General features: G+C 34.2%; 1 protein-coding gene and 1 long non-coding RNA gene across 3 annotated transcripts in view; one reads left to right on the top strand and one right to left on the bottom strand.

Moving 5' to 3' along the window:
• The window catches only part of LOC106181906 (uncharacterized), a 120319-nt gene that overhangs the window by 40876 nt on the left and 58758 nt on the right, over positions 1 to 20685 (bottom strand). For both annotated transcript variants that reach the window (XM_087002253.1, XM_087002252.1), the window contains exons 3-4: positions 17045 to 17128; positions 15309 to 15442 (exon numbers count right to left, since the gene is read on the bottom strand). In XM_087002253.1, coding sequence (XP_086858379.1) covers positions 15309 to 15442; positions 17045 to 17128 — 218 coding nt within the window. The remainder of the gene's footprint in view (positions 1 to 15308; positions 15443 to 17044; positions 17129 to 20685) is intronic.
• Positions 7777 to 8852, top strand: LOC147764917 (uncharacterized). Its single transcript, XR_015331949.1, has 2 exons — positions 7777 to 8071; positions 8307 to 8852. It is a non-coding gene; the product is annotated as an uncharacterized LOC147764917 (long non-coding RNA).

Here is a 20685-nt window from a genome sequence, read left to right as displayed (position 1 = left end):
AAATTCACAAAACGATAATACATAGAAAACAAAAACACAGACAAATATGTTTACATTTGTATATAATTTTGGTATACATAACATTTATCAAAAATATAGTTTGGCACTTACTAAATTTGCATAAACGAATACAAAAAATAAATACAGAACTTTGATCATCAGAAGCTTAATACAAATCAAACAAAGCTAACTGGTAAATGTAAAGAACAAGGCAGCAAAGCTATCAAATGTACAGACAAAAAACAGAAAATAAAGATGTAGAAATTAGGCCATTTTGTCAATTTTGATGCAATAATAAATAATACTTATAAAAGCACACTCAGTCAATCAACACTGAATTTTAATCATGCACAACAGGTAGCAAGGTCAATAACAGGAGCGGATCCAAAGATATTTTTTGACAGTATTCCAAATTATCTTTCTTGATCCATCCTCCACTTTTGATGGTCTTCCAAAAGAAAAAAATAGATACCCATCAATGTACACTTTAAAATCTGACCGTCATCTGGAAGACCCAGAAGACGGTCTCAGTCCGCCACTGCAATAAGATTACAGTTTCAGGACCATGAGAGTTCAAATTCACACAATGAAAATCCCAATATTTAAAACAAGGTAGCAAAGCTGTCAAATGTACAGACAAAAAACAGGAAGTAACTATGCACAAAATAGGCTACTGTTAATTCTGATGCAAAAGTACATTATGTTAAACTGCAAATTCCAGAAAAAGAAGCCAATTAGACTGCTTTTCCAACTCAGGCTGCATTTTAGTCCTGTATTTCTTTTTTGAAAGTTTGGCAATCATAAGTAACATGGTTTTCCCATAATGATCATCATGGCAGCAGCACCCAAAATTGTGTTTTCTTCTATTCTGATGCCATACCATATTACATAATGGTTAACAGCATAATGACCGTCAATTTTCAATAATGAAATATACTTATCATGGATTTTCAGAAAATGTGACTAGCATGGGTCTTCAAGGTCGTGAAACTTCAAAGTCACAACTTGAAAATGCCAGTATGTGAAAAATTAAATTTTCACCAAAAAACTGTTTAACTGGCAGTAAGAATTACCAAACAGACTGCATTGTCTACTGAAGCTGTATTTTAGTCCCATGTTTCTTTCCTGTAAGTTTGAGAACAGTAAGTGACATGGTTTTTCTTAAATGGTCATCATGGGAGCAGTGCCCAAAATAGTTTTTTTTTTTTTTTTTTTTTTTTCAAATTTTGAAGCAATATTACATAATGTTTAACAGTATAATGACCATCAATTTTAATAATAAAATATTAGTATTATGGATATTCAGAAAATGTGACTAGCAAAGGTCTTCATGCCCATGGAACTTCAAAGTCACATCTTGAAAATGCCAAAATGTAAACAAGACAGCACTGTTCTGAAATGTTTTTTTTTTTTTTTTTTTTCCATTTTTAACAATTTTTTTAACATAAAACAAAATTAACAGGTTACTGCCATTTTTATACGATCAACTAAGAAAATTGATGAGATGGGAAAAATATCAATACAACAGTGTTAAATGTCCAATTTCCTCCATTCTGAGATTCTGAACATAGTGAATGATTTAATCTGACAAACTGCAATGACATGAGTTTATTTCCATTTTTGAAACTTTATTACACAATACATGATAACAAGTTTACCATCATTTTTACATAATCAACTAATAATGTTGTAAAGATGCAGGAAATGTCAACCAAACACTTTTAGATGTCTTATTAGTTAAACTAGAGGATCAGAGAGGCGATACCGCTTCTGGATATTGTACCACCAGCTGGAGTTAGCGCATTTGTATGGACCCCCCCCCCCAAAAAAAAAAAAAAAAAAAAAAATTGGACACCACCACCAGTCTTGTGCTTGACAAGCTCTATAAAATGCAATAAACAAGAGTTCTAAAAATATGCAAAAAAAAAAAAAAAAAAAAAAAAAAAAAAAAAAAAAAAAAAAAAAAAAGCTGTCAAATGTACAGACAAAAAACAGAAAATAAAAACGCAGGAAAAAGGATACTGTCAATTTTGATGCACTAATGTATTATGCTTACTGTAACTGCATAGCCAACATCAAATTCTAATTCTGCATAACAGTGGATTAGGATGAAGGTAAAATGTGTAACAAGCATTAGACCGAGTTCCCATACCTAGATCAATCTAACAGGATCAATCCAACTCCAAGGGGTTTCTCACTAAATTGCTTTCAGCTTAAGCGGCTTAGGATTCTGGCATGCCAGTTTCCGTAGGCGTGACAGATAGCTAAGCCACTTACATATATACATAAGTTAAACTAGAGGATCAGAGAGGCGATACCGCCTCCAAATATTGTACCACCAGCTGGAGCAAGCTCATTCATGTAGACCCCCACATACACAAAATAAGGGACACAGCCACCAGTTTTGTGCTTGACAAGCTGTAAAAATGCAATCAACAAGAATTTTTAAACTATTGCAAAAAATATATATGGTACAATCAAATTTAAGTTCTTCGTAAGGTAGGTCAAGGGTCAATTTCTCTGCCAGTTTTGGAGATAAAAGGGAACCAAAATTTGCAAAGTTCAGTTTATGGTGAAAAGTAAGTCAAAGGTCAATTTTAAGGTCACATTTAGATTGCCAGTATATGACTTCCTATTCAACTTCAATAGTAACTATGGACCTATCTCTGCCAGTTTTAGAGATAAAAGGGAAGAAAAATTTGCAAAGTTCAGTTCATGGTGAAAAGTAGGTCAAAGGTCAATTTTAAGGTCACATTTAGATTGCCAGTATATGACTTCCTATTCAAGTTCAATAGTAACTACTGACCTATCTCTGCCAGTTTTGGAGATAAAAGGAAAGCAAAATTTGCAAAATTCAGTTCATGGTGTAAAGTAGGTCAAAGGTCAATTTTAAGGTCACATTTAGATTGCCAGTATATGACTTCCTATTCAAGTTCAATAGTAACTATGGACCTATCTCTGCCAGTTTTGGAGATAAAAGGGAAGAAACATTTGCAAAGTTCAGTTCATGGTGAAAAGTAGGTCAAAGGTCAATTTCAAGGTCACATTTAGATTGCCAGTATATGACTTCCTATTCAAGTTCAATAGTAACTATGGACCTATCTCTGCCAGTTTTGGAGATATATGACTTCCTATTCAAGTTCAATAGTAACTACGGACCTATCTCAGCCAGTTTTGGAGATAAAAGGAAAGCAAAATTTGCAAAATTCAGTTCATGGTGAAAAGTAGGTCAAAGGTCAATTTTAAGGTCACATTTAGATTGCCAGTATATGACTTCCTTTTCAAGTTCAATAGTAACTATGGACCTATCTCTGCCAGTTTTGGAGATAAAAGGGAAGAAAAGTTTGCAAAGTTCAGTTCATGGTGAAAAGTAGGTCAAAGGTCAATTTCAAGGTCACATTTAGATTGCCAGTATATGACTTCCTATTCAAGTTCAATAGTAACTATGGACCTATCTCTGCCAGTTTTGGAGATAAAAGGGAAGCAAATTTTGCAAAGTTCAGTTTATGGTGAAAAGTAGGTCAAAGGTCAATTTTAAGGTCACATTTAGATTGCCAGTATATGACTTCCTATTCAAGTTCAATAGTAACTACGGACCTATCTCAGCCAGTTTTGGAGATAAAAGGAAAGCAAAATTTGCAAAGTTCAGTTCATGGTGAAAAGTAGGTCAAAGGTCAATTTTAAGGTCACATATAGATTGCCAGTATATGACTTCCTATTCAAGTTCAATAGTAACTATGGACCTATCTCTGCCAGTTTTGGAGATAAAAGGGAAGAAAAATTTGCAAAGTTCAGTTCATGGTGAAAAGTAGGTCAAAGGTCAATTTCAAGGTCACATATAGATTGCCAGTATATGACTTCCTATTCAACTTCAATAGTAACTATAGACCTATCTCTGCCAGTTTTGGAGATATAAGGGACTAAATGTTATAATTTTGGAGTTACCATAATGTGCCTTAAATTTTGTACAGAAAAAATTAATTAAAATAAAGAAAATGTCATTTTGGTCAAAATTCTTGAAATAGGAGGTGCTCTGAAGTTTCAGAAGTTCAAATTTGATGAAATAATGTCATTTTTGAACACAAGTTGTCTGCTTTGCCAAGCCTAATGTTTTATTTTTCCAGAGTTCAAAATTTATTATCCATTACCGTACTGCACATTTTGCTTTTACCACCAATATGTACTTTTTGATACAGCGTAACTCGAAAACAGTATGGAATACAAAAAAAACGAGACCACCTCCAGTGTTGGGCTTTACATGCTCTACAAAATGCAAAAAAGAATGGGTCTCTAGCATTAACGGTTCCCGAATTAGAGACAGTTTTCAGTTTTCGTATCTTATGGCCGCTACTCCCGTGAAAATGCACCGATTGACCCCAAATTCATGGAGATGAAAGATGACCTGAAGGGTAACACTTTCCAATAATATTATTGGTTAAGTCTGTGTGGTGTCTGAATAACAGGGCAAAAAAATTTTTTTTCGTAAAAAATTTCATTTTTTTGAAAATTTTGGCCCATTTTACCTTGAAGTAAAGGTCAAAGGTCAAATCCAAGGGTATATTTGAAATCTACACATATGACTTTTGGAAAGCCGTCTATAGAAATTTTTCCCATAACTCCTTCCGTAGGGTAGATAATTAGCATTTAATTTTGCCATTTTTAGACAAGGGTGCATTGCAATGAGTGCCACACCCAGACCCCAATACCGACAAAGCCCAAATTTTACGTGGAACGAGTTGAGATTATAGGTGACCTAAATCCATGAGATGGGTACGGGGGGCCTTACCGTCTAGGAGGAGAAGCGGTAACGGTAGCCGTCCGGCGGAGCCGGCGGAGCCGGCGGAACCGGCGGAGCCGGCGGAATGATCCGGAGGGGACCGAAACCATGTGTACCGCCAGCGCTAACGCTGGTGGTACAAAAATACAGAAAATGTTACAAGTAACAGTACAGGGCTCCTGGTGGATGGGAGTGATAAGTCGCATCTTGAAAATGCCAGTTTGAAAAATTAAACATTAAAGAAAAAATTACAAAAATATTCCACTAAAGCTGCCATTCAGTCTAGCTGCATAACCATGATATGAATCATCCAACTTGAGTTTAAACAGTGTAAACAACTCACAGAAATATAATATATTTTGTTTTACCACAAAAAGGGCAGTAACAGCTATTATTCTGATGTCTGAACTTGTCATCAGACCATGTGACCTACATAGGTGGCTATACTTATTTCTTAAGAGATTATAAAAAAAAACAACACTTTTTAGAAAAAAAATTATAATTTGCCAAAAATGAACAGTTATTATCCCTTTAACTGCAAATTGAAGTCGCAAATATTGCACAACAGGTAGTATCAATAAAAGTGAACTGTTACATACCCTTGGGAGTTATAAGTCCCACACTGAAAATGCCAGTAGGTAGAAGATAAAAATTTCAAAAATATATACAACAGAATAACATTGTCAATAAGATTACAGTTTCAGGACCATGTGTGAGAGTTCAAATTCACATAATGAAAATCCCAATATGTGAAAAATGATGGCAGTGCATAAAATAATATTACACAATGTTTAAAGACAAAAACCAACACAACTGCTAATGTGGAAAAACAAAATACACAGCGCTTCTGGTGGATGACAGTTGAAAGTGTCATCTTGAAGATGCTAGTGTTTGAAAAAAAATTAAAAGAAAATGTAAAATAAAACATAACAAAAAATACCAATAAAGCTGCTATTCAAACTTTTAATCTAGCTGTACAATTACTAACATGATATGAATAACAGTATTGAGTTAGAGAATAATAAGGCACTGTTATTCATCTTTAGCATTAATGTAAGCGTTACACAAAATTTTTCTTTTGTAAACTTATTTTCAATATCAAATAACATTTACCTGCATAATAATCATCAATTCCTAATTATGTGACACAGTTAAGAGAGCTAAACCTATGGGACCTTACAATGAAATCTCAATGTGTGTTAATGTAATCTCATTTAATGGCCACTTGAAAATTAATTAAGCAAATTATTTTATAACCCTGAAATAACTTAAAAATTAATTAAGCAAATTACTTTATAGCCCTGAATTAACTGCCTACTATCCATATACATTTATTGCACCAAATAGCACTCTACTGCATTGCTTTCAAAACAGAAAACAATTACAAGGTTTTCCAACACAAGCTGCACTTCAGTCTTTTCAGTAAGGTTGATTATAATAAGTAACATGGTTTTCCCTTAATCGCTATCCTGCCAGCAGTGTCCAAAATAGGCTTTTCTTCAACTTTCATGCAATATAACATAATACTTAACAGCAATAAACCATCAATTTTTTTTATAAAAAAATAAAAGTATCATGGATATTCAGAAAATGTAATATGGAAAGGTCTCCAAGGACATGGGAAGTTCAGAGTCACACTTTCAAAATGCCAAAATGTTAACAAGAGATAACTGTACTGAAATGATTTTCTTTCCATTTTCAACACCTTTTTTACATAAAACAATAATCAATTTACTGTCATTTTTAAATGATCAACTAGGAAAATTGTTGACATAGGAAAAATATCAATAGAACAATTTATAATGTCCAATTTGCTCCATTTGGAGATTCTGAACATAGTGAATGATTGAATCTGACGAACTGCAATGATGAGTTCCTTTCCATTTTTGATACTTTATTACACAATGCACGATAATATGTTTACTGTCATTTTTATATAATCAACTAACAATATTGTTAAAATGCAGAAAATGTTAAAACAACACTTTTACATATCCAATTAGTTCCGTAATGAGACTGTTAACATGCTTAAGAATTAAATCTGAAGAAAAACCACTTATATACAAAAAGGCTAATAACTTCATCAAAACTTAACTGATCAAGCTTATTTTCAAACTTGATCTGTATACTGGTCAGATTGATCATTCCTGTGAGTTGCAAGACAAAATGCTGATTGGTTTTCCTTTGCTTTTGCTTTACTTTTGTAAAAATAGTCCAATCACGCCAATTTTCGAACTTGACCTGCGTATTATGAATATTCACCAGTTCTGTAAGTTTCAAGCCAAAAGAAAAAACAGTTTTCCACTTATTGTGTTATTGGTGCTGCATATATGCTGAAAAAAGTTAAAAAAACAGCATAAATTCCCTAAAAATGACCCAATCATGCTGATTTTCAAAATTGACCTGCGTATAATAAATATTCATCAGTTCTTAAGTTTCAAGCCAAAAGGTAAAATTTTCTTTTGCCCTCAAATCAATATATAACAAGTGAATTGATAGTGCTTTATTACAATTTTGGCTTTATACTTTCAGATGTAAACAAGGCAGCAAAGCTGTCAAATGTACAGACAAAAAACAGAAAATAAAGATGCAAAATAGGTCATTTTGTCAATTTTGATGCAATAATAAATAATGCTAATAATAGCACTGTCAGTAAACACTGAATTTTAATCATGCACAACAGGTACCATGGTCAATAACATGAGCGGACCCAGAGATATTTTCTGACATTATTCCAAAGTATCTATGTTGATCCATCCTCCATTTTTGTGGTCTTCCAACAGAAAAACATTCAGAAAATGTGACAAGCAAAAGTCTTCAAGATCATGGAACTTTAAAGTCACACCTTGAAAATGCCAATATGTGAAAAATTAAATTTTCACAAAAAACTGTTTAACTGCCAAAAAAAAAATAAAAATAAAAATAAAAAAAAAAAAACCCAAACAGACTGCATTGCCTACTGAAGCTGTATTTTAGTCCCATGTTTCTATCCTGTAAGTTTGAAAACAGTAAGTGACATGATTTTCCTTAAATGGTCATCATGGAAGCAGTGCCCAAAATGGGGGTTTCTTCAAATTTTGATGCAATATTACATAATGTTTAACAGCTTAACTCATTGTCCCCTACCGCCGTCATTTGCCGACAATGTTTTCTTATTTTCATCCCGAGCGTCGTCATTTGACGTCGTAATATTAATAGTACCCATTCCCGACTGCCGTCATATGACGGCATCCAATATGGCGGGCCCCTTGCCTAGCGACTTCATATGACGGCATGAGAAAGAAACTTTGATTGGTAAGTTTTAAATAGCTCATTTTCTGATTGGTTGTTGCTTTTCTTTTGGCCAATAAAAAGGAGAGTACTATAGAACAAAATGTAAACATTTTGAGGGTTGCGGGAAATCTACACATGGAGGAAATACAGAGTATTTTTGATGAGAGCTCTGGGTCTGAATTTTCGGGATTTGTTAGTGACAGTGAGTCTGACAGCCATAATTTGAGCTTTATTTCTTTTGAATAACACTTTACAGACATAGTCTGAAAGTGAATTAGGCAGCATTAGTGAAGATTTTAGAAGAAGTCAGTGGAAAAACGATCTGTGGGAGGTGGACAAGGAGCATTTCTGTGGTGAACTGCCTGGATTCACACATGAACTGACGGGAGACAAAGACTAACTAGACTTTAAAAACTGTTCTTTACTGATGAAATACTGAACAATTTGTTGGAAAATATAAATGCATATGCAACATACAATGACTCTAAGTGGAAAGAACAACTAAAAGCATGTCTCGGTGTCAGGGTTCATGTAGTATTTTTAAGATGATGCTTATCTTATCACAACTGCATAATACAGATAATAAATATACTTTTTTGTAATCTGATGCTCATCTTTTAATTATATTTTGTAGAATTTTGTATTTTTTTGTACCTGTTGATATAATCTAAATAAGTATTATGATGTATATTTTATATATTTATAAACAGTTGTTGAACTTATATTCATTGTTCAATTTTTATAGACCAAATAATTCCGACTTGATCTTCCAAATTCAATAAATAGCAATATTTTGAATATGTCCAGTTATAAAGAATTTCATATTATACCAATTTCATGCCTTAAGAACCCTGAAAATTTGAAACAAACAAAACAACAGACCTAGAAAAAGGCCATATTGAATTTCCTCAGGGATATAGAAGAGTGCTGACAGTGGCGCCACCACATGGTGGTGGCCAGATTTGGTGTTAATGGCTGTAGGGGATCGTGCAGCAGTCACTGCAGGGGACAATGAGTTAATGACCATCAATTTTTAATTATAAAATATTAGTATCACAGATATTCAGAAAATGTGACTAGCAAAGGTCTTCAGGCCCATGGAACTTCAAAGTCACGCCTTGATAATGCCAAAATGTAAACAAGACAGCACTGTTCTGAAATGGGTTTATTTCCATTTTTAACACTTTTTTAACATAAAACAAAATAAACATTTTACTGCCATTTTTATATGTCCAACTAAGAAAATTGATGAGATGGGAAAAGTATCAATAGAACAGTGTTAAATGTCCAATTTCCTCCATTCTGAGATTCTGAACATAGTGGATGATTGAATCTGACAAACTGCAATGATATGAGTTTATTTCCATTTTTGACACTTTATTACACAATACATGATAACAAGTTTACCATGTTTTTTACATAATCAACTAATAATGTTGTAAAGATGCAGGAAATATCGAACAAACACTTTTAGGCATCTTATTAGTTAAATAATGAGACTGTTAACATGCCTAATAACTGAATCTGAGGAAATGTGAAAAAACAGCATAACTTCTTAAGTAATGGCCCGAATATGCTTATTTTCGAACTCAATCTGCGTTTTAGTAAGATTGACCACTCCTGTGAGTATAATTACAATTGGCCAATCCGTTTTTCTTATATTGTGTTATCAGTGTTGCATTTATATTGAAAATAGTGAAAAAACAGCATAAATTACCTAAAAGTGACCCGATCATGCCGATTTACAAACTTGAACTGCGTATTATGAATATTCATCAGTTCTGTAAGTTTCAAGTCAAAAGGTAAAATGGTTTTCCACTTATCGTGTTATCGGTGCTGCATATATGCTGAAAAAAGTGAAAAAACAGCATAAATTCCCTAAAAGTGACCCGATCATGCTGATTTTCGAACTTGACCTGCGTATTATGAATATTCATCAGTTCTGTAAGTTTTAAGTCAAAAGGTAAAATGGTTTTCCACTTATCGTGTTATCGGTGCTGCATATATGCTGAAAAAAGTGAAAAAACAGCATAAATTCCCTAAAAGTGACCCGATCATGCTGATTTTCGAACTTGACCTGCGTATTATGAATATTCATCAGTTCTGCAAGTTTCAAGTCAAAAGGTAAAATGGTTTTCCACTTATCGTGTTATCGGTAAAAGTGCACGGCGACGGCGGCGACGACAGCGACGACGGCGACGACAGACGCAGATGATGGCTATATGTACAGACACATCTGTGTCTGTACATAAAAATGTGTAGCTGTTGGTAAAGTTGTACAGATTGATGTAAGCATAGATCAGGGGAAATGGTATTAGAGAAACTAGGAGGACAAGACATAGATAAGAGACAAGACAAGGGTATATGGTGTGATCTTGTCCCTGAAGCTGTTTTCAACTGGTTGAGTCCTTACTAAGACAAGCTGCTGCGGTGTGCATTGCAATATGTACATTCAGGTTATACGTGGCAGATTTATGACAAAAGAGACCTTCACAATATACTTCAAAGGAGTTATTCTTGCATCTATGCCTCATCAAAAGTACACAGTTAAAGTGACTAGATCGTTGTCTGCAAATAGTGAGGCAGTGAAGGCTGCAAGATGCCATTGTTTTTCAGTATTAAGACTGACAGTATCTGTTTTTATTATTTTTTTATTATTCATTTTTAATGGGAGGGAGATTCACTTAGTTATTTCTATGCCCATTCAGTTTAGGGTTGGTGGCAATATATGGTATATCTGTCATGCCTGTATGTAGAATTTCTTTTGCTCAAATTTCTACATTTATTAAATGCATTATGAAGTTTCCCGAGTGATTAATGAGGTTACTTGTAGAAATATCTTGCCTACACGCATTTTGTGATATTTTTACTGCTTTATACATATGATTATTCACATTTCATCAGTGGTGTGTGAAAGGTATTTGCATTTTAGAACTGTAGATCTGTGTACCAGCAGGTGTATATTGCAGTAATATCTGTTAATGTTTCTAAAAATAAGCTTCATGTTTGATAATTAATTGGTTTGAAATAAATAAATAAATAAATAAATAAATAAATAACCCAAATAAAATTAATTCATTTTATATTTCACATAATCTTTTCTTATTTCTTCTAAGCATTTAATCATAACATCTCCCACTATTATACTGTTATTGTGTAATAACATTGAAAGTTTCCAAGTTTTTATTAACAGGTTGAGGTAAACGTATTACAAATAAATATAAGCATCAAAGCATATTTCCTTACTCAAATGTAGCAAACGTACCACTGGCATAATACCGGTAAAGATACAGGTAAAGATGACAGCATTGATAACTGGGTTTACAGCGCTGTTAGTGCAGCATAGTTAGTGTCAGATTGTTATCTGATAAAGTTTGCTACTAGCACCTGGGAACAAAAGGTCTGGCACTTGACAATCAAGTTGATAAAATCACAAAACGTCTGTAGAAAATAGAGCATACCTGCCCAACATTGATTTGTTCAGATTCTTGACTAAGGGGTGCGTTACTGATGACAGGGACCAAGACTTGAACTTAGAGGTTTGGCATGTCACTGGACATTCCTCTCGATTTCTGCCCAAATCTAATAAAGCCTCAGTTGCTTAACTTTGCCAAATTTCCAATATCTACAGGTCTTGTTGTTTAATGCTTGGGGTCTTTTCTCTGGCGGCGGTTAATTGGAGACACCTGTGCGGCCTGTCAACGCACCAAGACCCACTTTTGTCAGTGCCACATTTTCCATTGCCGTAAATATCAAATTTGTGAATAGAATGAGGAATAATGACAGTTATGAAAAAATGTTTGGAAGTACCTGTCACATTCGCCACAGTAACCATATGGGCTGTGCCGCCCCCCCCCCCCCCCCACCACCACAGGCGACACCTTGCGGAGCAAGCGTGCGTAATCCAGGGTGCAACTATAAATAACCTTGTCGCGCAACCTTATTAGCCTGTATTTTCCTAACATTGATCACTCCTATGATTTTCTAGACAATAGGCCTATTGGTTTTCCTTGAAATGAGTTATCAGTGTTGCATATATGCTGACAAAAGAGAAAACCTAGGGGCAACACTGGGCATATCTCCGCTAGTTTTGAAGATGTCAGGGGCAAGAAAATATGCAAAGTTCAGTTCATGATGAAAAAGTAAGTCAATTTCAAGGTCACAGTATATGACTTTCTATTCAAGTTCAATAGTAACTATGGGCATTTCCTTGCCAATTTTGGAAATGTAAAGGCCAGAAAACATGCAAAGTACAGTTCATCATAAAAAGTAGGTCAAATGTCAATTTCAAGGTCACAGTTAGATTGCCAGTATATGACTTCCTATTTAGGTTCAATAGTAACTATGGGCTTATCTCTGCCAGTTTTCGAGATATAATGGAGAGAAATATTTCAAAGTTCAGTTCATGGTGAAAAGAAGGTCAAAGGTCAATTTCAAGGTCACAGTTAGATTGCCAGTATATGACTTCCCACTCAAGTTCAACAGTAACTATGGATGTATCTCTGCCAGTTTTAGAGATATAAGGGCTGGAAAATTTGCAAAGTTCAGTTCATGGTGAAAATTAGGTCAAATGTCAATTTCAGGATCACAGTTAGATTGCCATTATATGACTTCCTATTCAAGTTCAATAGTAACTATGGGTGTATCTTTGCCAGTTTTGGAGATATAAAGATCAGAAAACTTGCAAAGTGCAGTTCATCATGAAAAGTAGGTCAAAGGTCAATTTCAAGGTCACAGTTAGATTACCAGTATATGACTTCCTATTCAAGTTCAAAAGTAACTATGGGCATATCTCTACTAATTTTTGAGTATTTCACATTTTATTTTCACCATTGAATTTAGGATGTTGAACTTTTTATATAGTGCAATGCCTAAGCCGTATTGAAAACAAAAAAATAGACACCACCCCAAGTGTTGCCCTTGACAAGTTCTACAAAATGCATAAAACAAGAGGTCTCTAGCATTAACGGTACCAGAATTAGAGAGAGTTTTCAGTTTCGGCATCTAATGGCCGCTGCTACCATGAAAATGCACCGATTGACCCCAAACTCACGAAAATGAAAGATGACCCTAAGGGTATCACCTGCCCATAATATTATAGGTAAGATCTGTTTAGTTTCTGAAAATCGGCTGAAATAAAAATTTTCTTGCAAAAAATTCCTATTTTTAGAAAATTTTGGCCTGTTTGACCTTGAAATAAAGGTCAAAGGTCAAATCCAAGGGAATATTTGAAATCCTCACATATGACTTTCGGTCAGCCATCTGTAGAATTTTTTCCCATAATTCCATCGGTTTGGGAAATATTTAGCATTGAATTTTCAAAAATTTTCACAAGGGTACGTTTCAACGAGCGTCACGCCCAGGTCAATGCACCAACTGAGACAAAAAAACCTAGGTGTTCAAGTTGAGATTGTATGTGACCTAAATCCAAGAGATGGAGACACAGGTCCTTGCGGTCTAAGAGGAGAAGCGGTAACGGTGACTTGTATCCCACGTCATCCTGCGGAGCTGCAGGAGCCGGCGGAGCTGTACGAGACGGGTCGGGACTAAAACCATGAGTACCGCCATGGTACTAATAAGTAACACAGTTTTCTTTTCATAATGTTTATGGTGGTAGTGCACATAGTAGGTTTTTTGTCAATTTTGATGTAAAATTACATAATGATTAACTATATAAATATCACCAATTTTTAATTTTTTACAACTACTTTTAACAACATGGACATTAAGAAAATTTGATTACCACTGGGCTTCATGCCAATGGGAGTCCCACATTGAAAATGCCAATATGTGAAAGATATAAATTTCCCATAATGTACCACTGGAAAAGAAGCCAATTAGACTGCTTTTCCCACCCAGGCTGTATTTTAAGCCTTTGTTACTTTTCTGTAAGTTTGAGTAAAGTAAGTAACATGGTTTTCCTTTAATGGTCACTATAAAGGAAGTGCCCAAGATAGGGTTTTCTTCAATTTTGATGTAACATTACATAATGATTAACAGTAAAATGACCATCAATTTTTAATAGCAAAATAAAAGTATCCTGGATTTTCAGAAAATTTGACTTGCAAAGGTCTTCAAGCCCACAGAAGTTCAAAGTCACACCTTGAAAATGCTGTAAAGTGAAAAATTAAATTTTCACAAAAAAACTATAACTTCCAGAAAATTAACTAATGAGACAGATTTTCTAACTGAAGCTGTATTTCAATCCTTTGTTTCTTTAATGTAAATGTAAGAAGCGTAAGTGATATGGTTTTTCTTTCTTTCCATCTGTCTGTACATGAAAATACTGTTTGGCACTAATAGGAACTGATGTTTCAAACAGCCATGGCAATGGCAACAGTGGTGACATGAGCAGAGGCAATAATCGATATGAATATAAACAGATACCATTTATCCTGTTATCAGTGGTAAAAGTGCACGGTAAGGGCAATGACAGACGCAGGTGACAGCTGTATGTACAGACACATCTGTGTCTGTACATAAAAATGAAAATACTGTTTGGCACTAATGGGAACTGATGTTTCAAACAGCCATGGCAATGGCAACAGTAATAACAAGAGCAGAGGCAATGATCTACCTCAATATAAACAGATATGCACATGTATATAAACAAAGGTTGACTGCTATGAAAATTATCACATAAATCACTTTAAATTATAATTTTTAGGTTGTAGATTATTTTTCAACAGGTGCTACTCTTTGACACTAATTATAGAAATGAAAACTGGACTATAAAGGGGCCTGCACACGGTGAGCATTTGGCGCGCGCCACTTGCACTGCGCCAGATGCTCGCGCTCCTCAGCTCCCCGCAAACGATGCGCTCTTTGCTCAGCAGAGATGCCTCCCGGCCTGCCCCTAGCGGACGCACTGTGAACTGTGGGGTCATGTGTTTAAGGAAACATTACATATTGTTGTTTTTTCTGATAGTAATGGATAATGGTGACCACGTTGATCAATCAGACTAACTATAACTGTGTACATTTTTGTCGACTTCGCTGGGGGCTGCCATTCTTGTTTGTTTCCGGCTACTGGCACATGCGCATTGTTAGCATGGCGTGAGCAATCGGCGCTTGCACCCCGCACACACTGAGACATTTGCCTCAAGAGACCAAAAAAATCAAACACGTGAGAAATTTTGCTCAGCCGCGCATGAGGCAAAAATCTCACCAAAATACCCCCGCACACGATGAGAAACCGGCGCAGCGCAAGTGGCGCGCGCCAAATGCTCACCGTGTGCGGGCCCCTTAAATGCCTTACCTTTCATGACTCCAATGTACAATAGCCCTAGGAGAAGTCTCATCACATCTTTTAATTGTTTATATATGCCTGATGATATTAAATTCTCCAACATTCTCATGAAGATTGATGATATATTGGACTGGTACAGGCACCTTAAAAAAAAATATGTAAAGTATATATAATATCAAGTTCAATTACAGAAGAAATACATGTAGGTGGAAAGAGCTAGTTTTCAACTTTGGCATATAATGATGATAATTTTCATTCAGCCAATATATATATATATATATATATATATATATATATATATATATATATATATATATACACATACAGGGTGACAAAAAAAAAACGGTCATCACCTAAACTTGAATAACTTTTGAAATAAATAATCAATTCCTTTTATTTTTCAGATTTATCAAGAAAAAATAATGTTCTAAGAGTCTACCAAATTCGACCTTCGAGATGCCATGGATTACTGAGGAAAAGACATTTATAGTTGCTTGGGTTGCAGACAACAGAGTCTCTAACTGCAGCAATGTTGTGTGGTGTCCTTGATGATTTTGGTCGTCCAAAGTGTGATTGTCTGTTAGTGTCTTTACAACTGAGGTTTTGCACAGTCCCATGGGTTCTGAACTTGTTGACCCATCTGTAGATCATTGAGTGGACAGGAAATTCTCGACATCTGAACCGTTCTTTGAATTGCAATTGAGCTGCGTGGATAGACTTCAACCGAAAATATACCTCAACTATAAATGTCTTTTCCTCAGTAGTCCATGGCATCTTGAAGGTCGAATTTGGTAGACTCTTAGAACATAAACTATAAATAAACTTGATAAATCTGAAAAATAAAAGGAATTGATTATTTATTTCAAAAGTTATTCAGGTTTAGGTGATGACCTTTTTTTTTTTTTTTTTTTTTTTTGTCACCCTGTATATGCCAGTGATGGCTGCCAAGGTAGGGTTAGATATTATTCAGAACACAGTAATAGAAAATGTGTCTCAATTTAACTTAACTGACAGATTAACCTCCCAGTTACTAACTAACATGCAATGCAAGTGATGTCACATACCACTGTGCATGCATTCAATCAGTGCCAAGTGTAACATCCAACAGGATATATCTTTTAAGAATTATACATTAAATTCAAGAAAACTGTGGTAGTAACATATAAATATTGTATGAACTCAACCAGTTTCATTTGATTGCATTTTCTCAGAAAATCAAAGTTAAACACAATGTCACAATACATAACTCTTTAGACCCAAAAGACTGGTAGTGGCAGAAAGATTCAAGTTTCAAAAGACAGTGCAACTTCCAGGTCAGTCCCTTATATAAAGTTTTCTCAAGTTTTAAGATAGAAAAATTTTGGAGACAACTTTGGAGACAACGTAGCTGACAGTTAAAGAGATCAATTCATGGTGGGCATCAAATCAGAAGGTATTCAAAAGAGGTTGCTATCTCAAAATGTAACTTTATGTTTGGTGTTGGATAGGTAGATATTGAAAATATGACTTGAGAATATTCATTTCCAAAATGCTGATAACATATCTTGAAAGGATATGCAACAAATATGGATTTGGATTTAAACAAAACAAATTTACTACAATTCTTTTTTTAATGAGATGGAAAAGAATTTCCAAAACAACAAGAAAATTATTCATTCCATATATTCAAAACACACCTTTTAATTAGTATTGTGCATTAGTGCAGATAGAAAGAGAGAGAGATGCATTATTATAAAATGTCTTACTTTTTAAGTCCAAGGAAAATCCAACAGAAGACCATGAAGAACAGGCTTCCTGATGTTTTGTTTTGAGGCCAACTCATACAGTACCTGAATTATAGACAGAAAATAATTAGATAAATTAACAAGGCAGCAAAGCTGTCAAATGTTCAGACAAAAAGAAGAAAATAACAATGCACAAAATAGGCTACTGTCAATTCTGATGCAAAAGTACATTATGCTTAACTGCAAATTCAACATCAAATTTTAATTATGCTCAACAGGTAATACCAATGCAAGTAAAATGTGTAACGAGAATAAGGCTTCAGGCCCATGGGAGTTCAAGTTCACACTTTGAAAATGCCAGAATGAGAAAAATGAAAATTTCACACAAAATTGCATAAATTCAATGATAACCCAATTGAGCTGGCTTTCTAATTTGAACTGCATGCCAATCCTAAAAATCATACTTGTAAGTTAGAAATAATAATAAGTAACACAGTTTTCTTTTTTATAATGTTTGTAGTAGCAGTGCAAAAAGATTTTTGTCAATTTTGATGTGACATTACATAATAAATTACAGAATAATTATCACCAATTTTTGATTATTGACTATAAATAGCATTAAACTGTTTAACTGCCAGAAAAAATTACCAAACAGACTGCATTGCCTACTGAAGCTGTATTTTAGCCCCATGTTTCTTTCCTGTAAGTTTGCAAACAGTAAGTGACATGGTTTTTCTTAAATGGTCATCATGGGAGCAGTGCCCAAAATAGGGGTTTCTTCAAATTTTGATGCAATATTACATAATGTTTAACAGCATAATGACCATCAATTTTTAATAATAGAATATTAGTAACATGAACATTCAGAAAACGTGACTAGCAAAGGTCTGCAGGCTCATGGAACTTCAAAGTCACACCTTGAAAATGCCAATATGTGAAAAATTAAATTTTCACAAAAAACTGTTTAACTGCCAGAAAAAATTACCAAACAGACTGCATTGCCTACTGAAGCTGTATTTTAGCCCTATGTTTCTTTCCTGTAAGTTTGAAAACAGTAAGTGACATGGTTTTTCTTAAATGGTCATCATGGGAGCAGTGCCCAAAATAGGGGTTTCTTCAAGTTTTGATGCAATATTACATAATGTTTAACAGCATAATGACCATCAATTTTTAATCATAAAATATTAGTATCATGAATATTCAGAAAATATGATTAGCAAAGGTCTTCAGGCTCATGAAACTTCAAAGTCACATCTTAAAAATGCCAAAATGTAAACAAGACAGCACTGTTCTGAAATGGGTTTATTTCCATTTTTAACATTTTTTTAACATAAAACAAAATAAACAGTTTGTTGCCATTTTTATATGACCAACTAAGAAAATTGATGAGATGGGAAAAATATCAATAGAACAGTGTTTAATGTCCAATTTCCTCCATTCTGAGATTCTGAACATAGTGGATGATTGAATCTGACAAACTGCAATCATGAGTTTATTACCATTTTTGACACTTTATTACACAATACACAATAACAAGTTTACCATCATTTTTACACAATCAATTAAAAATGTTGTAAAAATGCAGGAAATATCAAACAAACACTTTTACGTATCTTATTAGTTAAATAATGAGACTGTTAATGTGCCTAATAATTGAATCTGAGGAAATGTGAAAAAACAGCATAACTTCTAAAATAAAGGCCCGATCATGCTGATTTTCGAACTTGACCTGCGTATTATGAATATCCATCAGTTCTGTTAGTTTCAAGCCAAAAGGTAAAATGTTATTTCACTTATCGTGTTATTGGTGTTGCATATATGCTGAGAAAAGTGAAAAAACAGCGTAACTTCCCTAAAAATGACCCGATCATGCTGATTTTCGAACTTGACCTGCGGATTATGAATATTCATCAGTTTTGTAAGTTTCAAGCCAAAAAGTAAAATGGTTTTCCACTTATCGTGTTATCGGTGCTGCATATATGCTGAAAAAAGTGAAAAAACAGCATAACTTCCCTAAAAATGGCCCGATCATGCTGATTTTCGAACTTGACCTGTGTATTAGGAATATACACCAGTTCTGTAAGTTTCAAGCCAAAAGCAAAAACGGTGTTCCACTTATCGTGTTATCGGTAAAAGTGCACGACGGCGACGACGGCGACAACAGACGCAGATGATGGCTATATGTACAGACACATCTGTGTCTGTACATAAAAATGAAAATTTCACAAAAAATGCATAAATACAATAAACATGATAATCCAATAGCTCTGGTTTTCTCATGAGCTGAAGGCCAATCCTAAAAATCGTACTTGTAAGTTTAAAATTATAATAAGTAGCACAGTTTTTTTTTTTCATAATGTTTGCAGTAGCAGTGCAAAAAGATTGTTGTCAATTTTAATGTAACATTACATAATAAATTAGAGAATAATTATCACCAATTTTTGTTTATTGACTATAAATAGGATGGACATGTAGAAAATTGGATCACCATTCTGCTTCATGTCCATGGGAGCTCCGAGTCCCACAATGAATATGCCAATACGATAATAATGAATATTTCACTAAAATGTATAACTTCCAGAAGAAGAAGCCAATTGGACTGCTTTTCCAACTCAGGCTGCATTTTATTCCTGTTTCCTTTTTGAAAGTTTGACAATCATAAGTAACACCTTTTTCCCATAATGGTCATCATGGCAGCAGCACCCAAAATTGTGTTTTCTTCTATTTTGATGCAATATTACATAATGCCTAACAGCATAATAACCATCAATTTTTAATAATAAAATAAACGTATCATGGATTTTCAGAAAATGTAACTAGCATGGGTCTTCAAGCCCGTGGAGGTTTTAAGTCACACCTTGAAAATGCCAATATGTGAAAAATTAAGTTTTCACAAAAAACTGTTTAATTGCCAGAAAAATTTACCAAACAGACTGCATTGCCTACTGAAGCTGTATTTTAGACCCATGTTTCTTTCCTGTAAGTTTGAGAACAGTAAGTGACATGGTTTTCCTTAAATGGTCATCATGGGAGCAGTGCCCAAAATAGGGGTTTCTTCAAATTTTGCAACATTACACAATGTTTAACAACATAATGACCATCAATTTTTGATAATAAAATATTAGTATCATGAACATTCAGAAAACGTGACTAGCAAAGGTCTTCAGGCCAATGGAACTTCAAAGTCACACATTGAAAATGCCAAAATGTTAACAAGACAGCACTGTTCTGAAATGGTTTTTTTTCCATTTTTATTAATTTTTTTACATAAAACAAAATTAACAGTTTACTGCCATTTTTATATGATCAACTAAAAAAAAAGGGACACCACAACCAATCTTGTGCTTGACAAGCTCTATGCAATAAATAAGAATTCTCAAAATGTGCAAAAAAAAAAAAAAAACACGTTCCAATCAAGCGGATTTTCCAATTGACCTGTATTTTCCTAACATTGATCACTCCTGTGATTTTCTAGACAATAGGCCTATTGGTTTTCCTTGAAATGTATTATCAGTGTTGCATATATGCAACACTGATAATACATTTCAAGGAAAACCTAGGGGCAACACTGGACATATCTCTGCCAGTTTTGAAGATTTGAGGGGCAAGAAAATATGCAAAGTGCAGTTCATGGTAAAAAAGTAGGTCAATTTCAAGGTTAC

The sequence above is a fragment of the Lingula anatina genome, chromosome 1 (genome assembly GCF_051362555.1).
Source record: "Lingula anatina isolate TDL-2025a chromosome 1, LinAna3.0, whole genome shotgun sequence".
In the NCBI taxonomy this organism is placed as follows: Eukaryota; Metazoa; Brachiopoda; class Lingulata; order Lingulida; family Lingulidae; genus Lingula; species Lingula anatina.
This window is presented reverse-complemented; position numbering and strand designations above follow the sequence as displayed.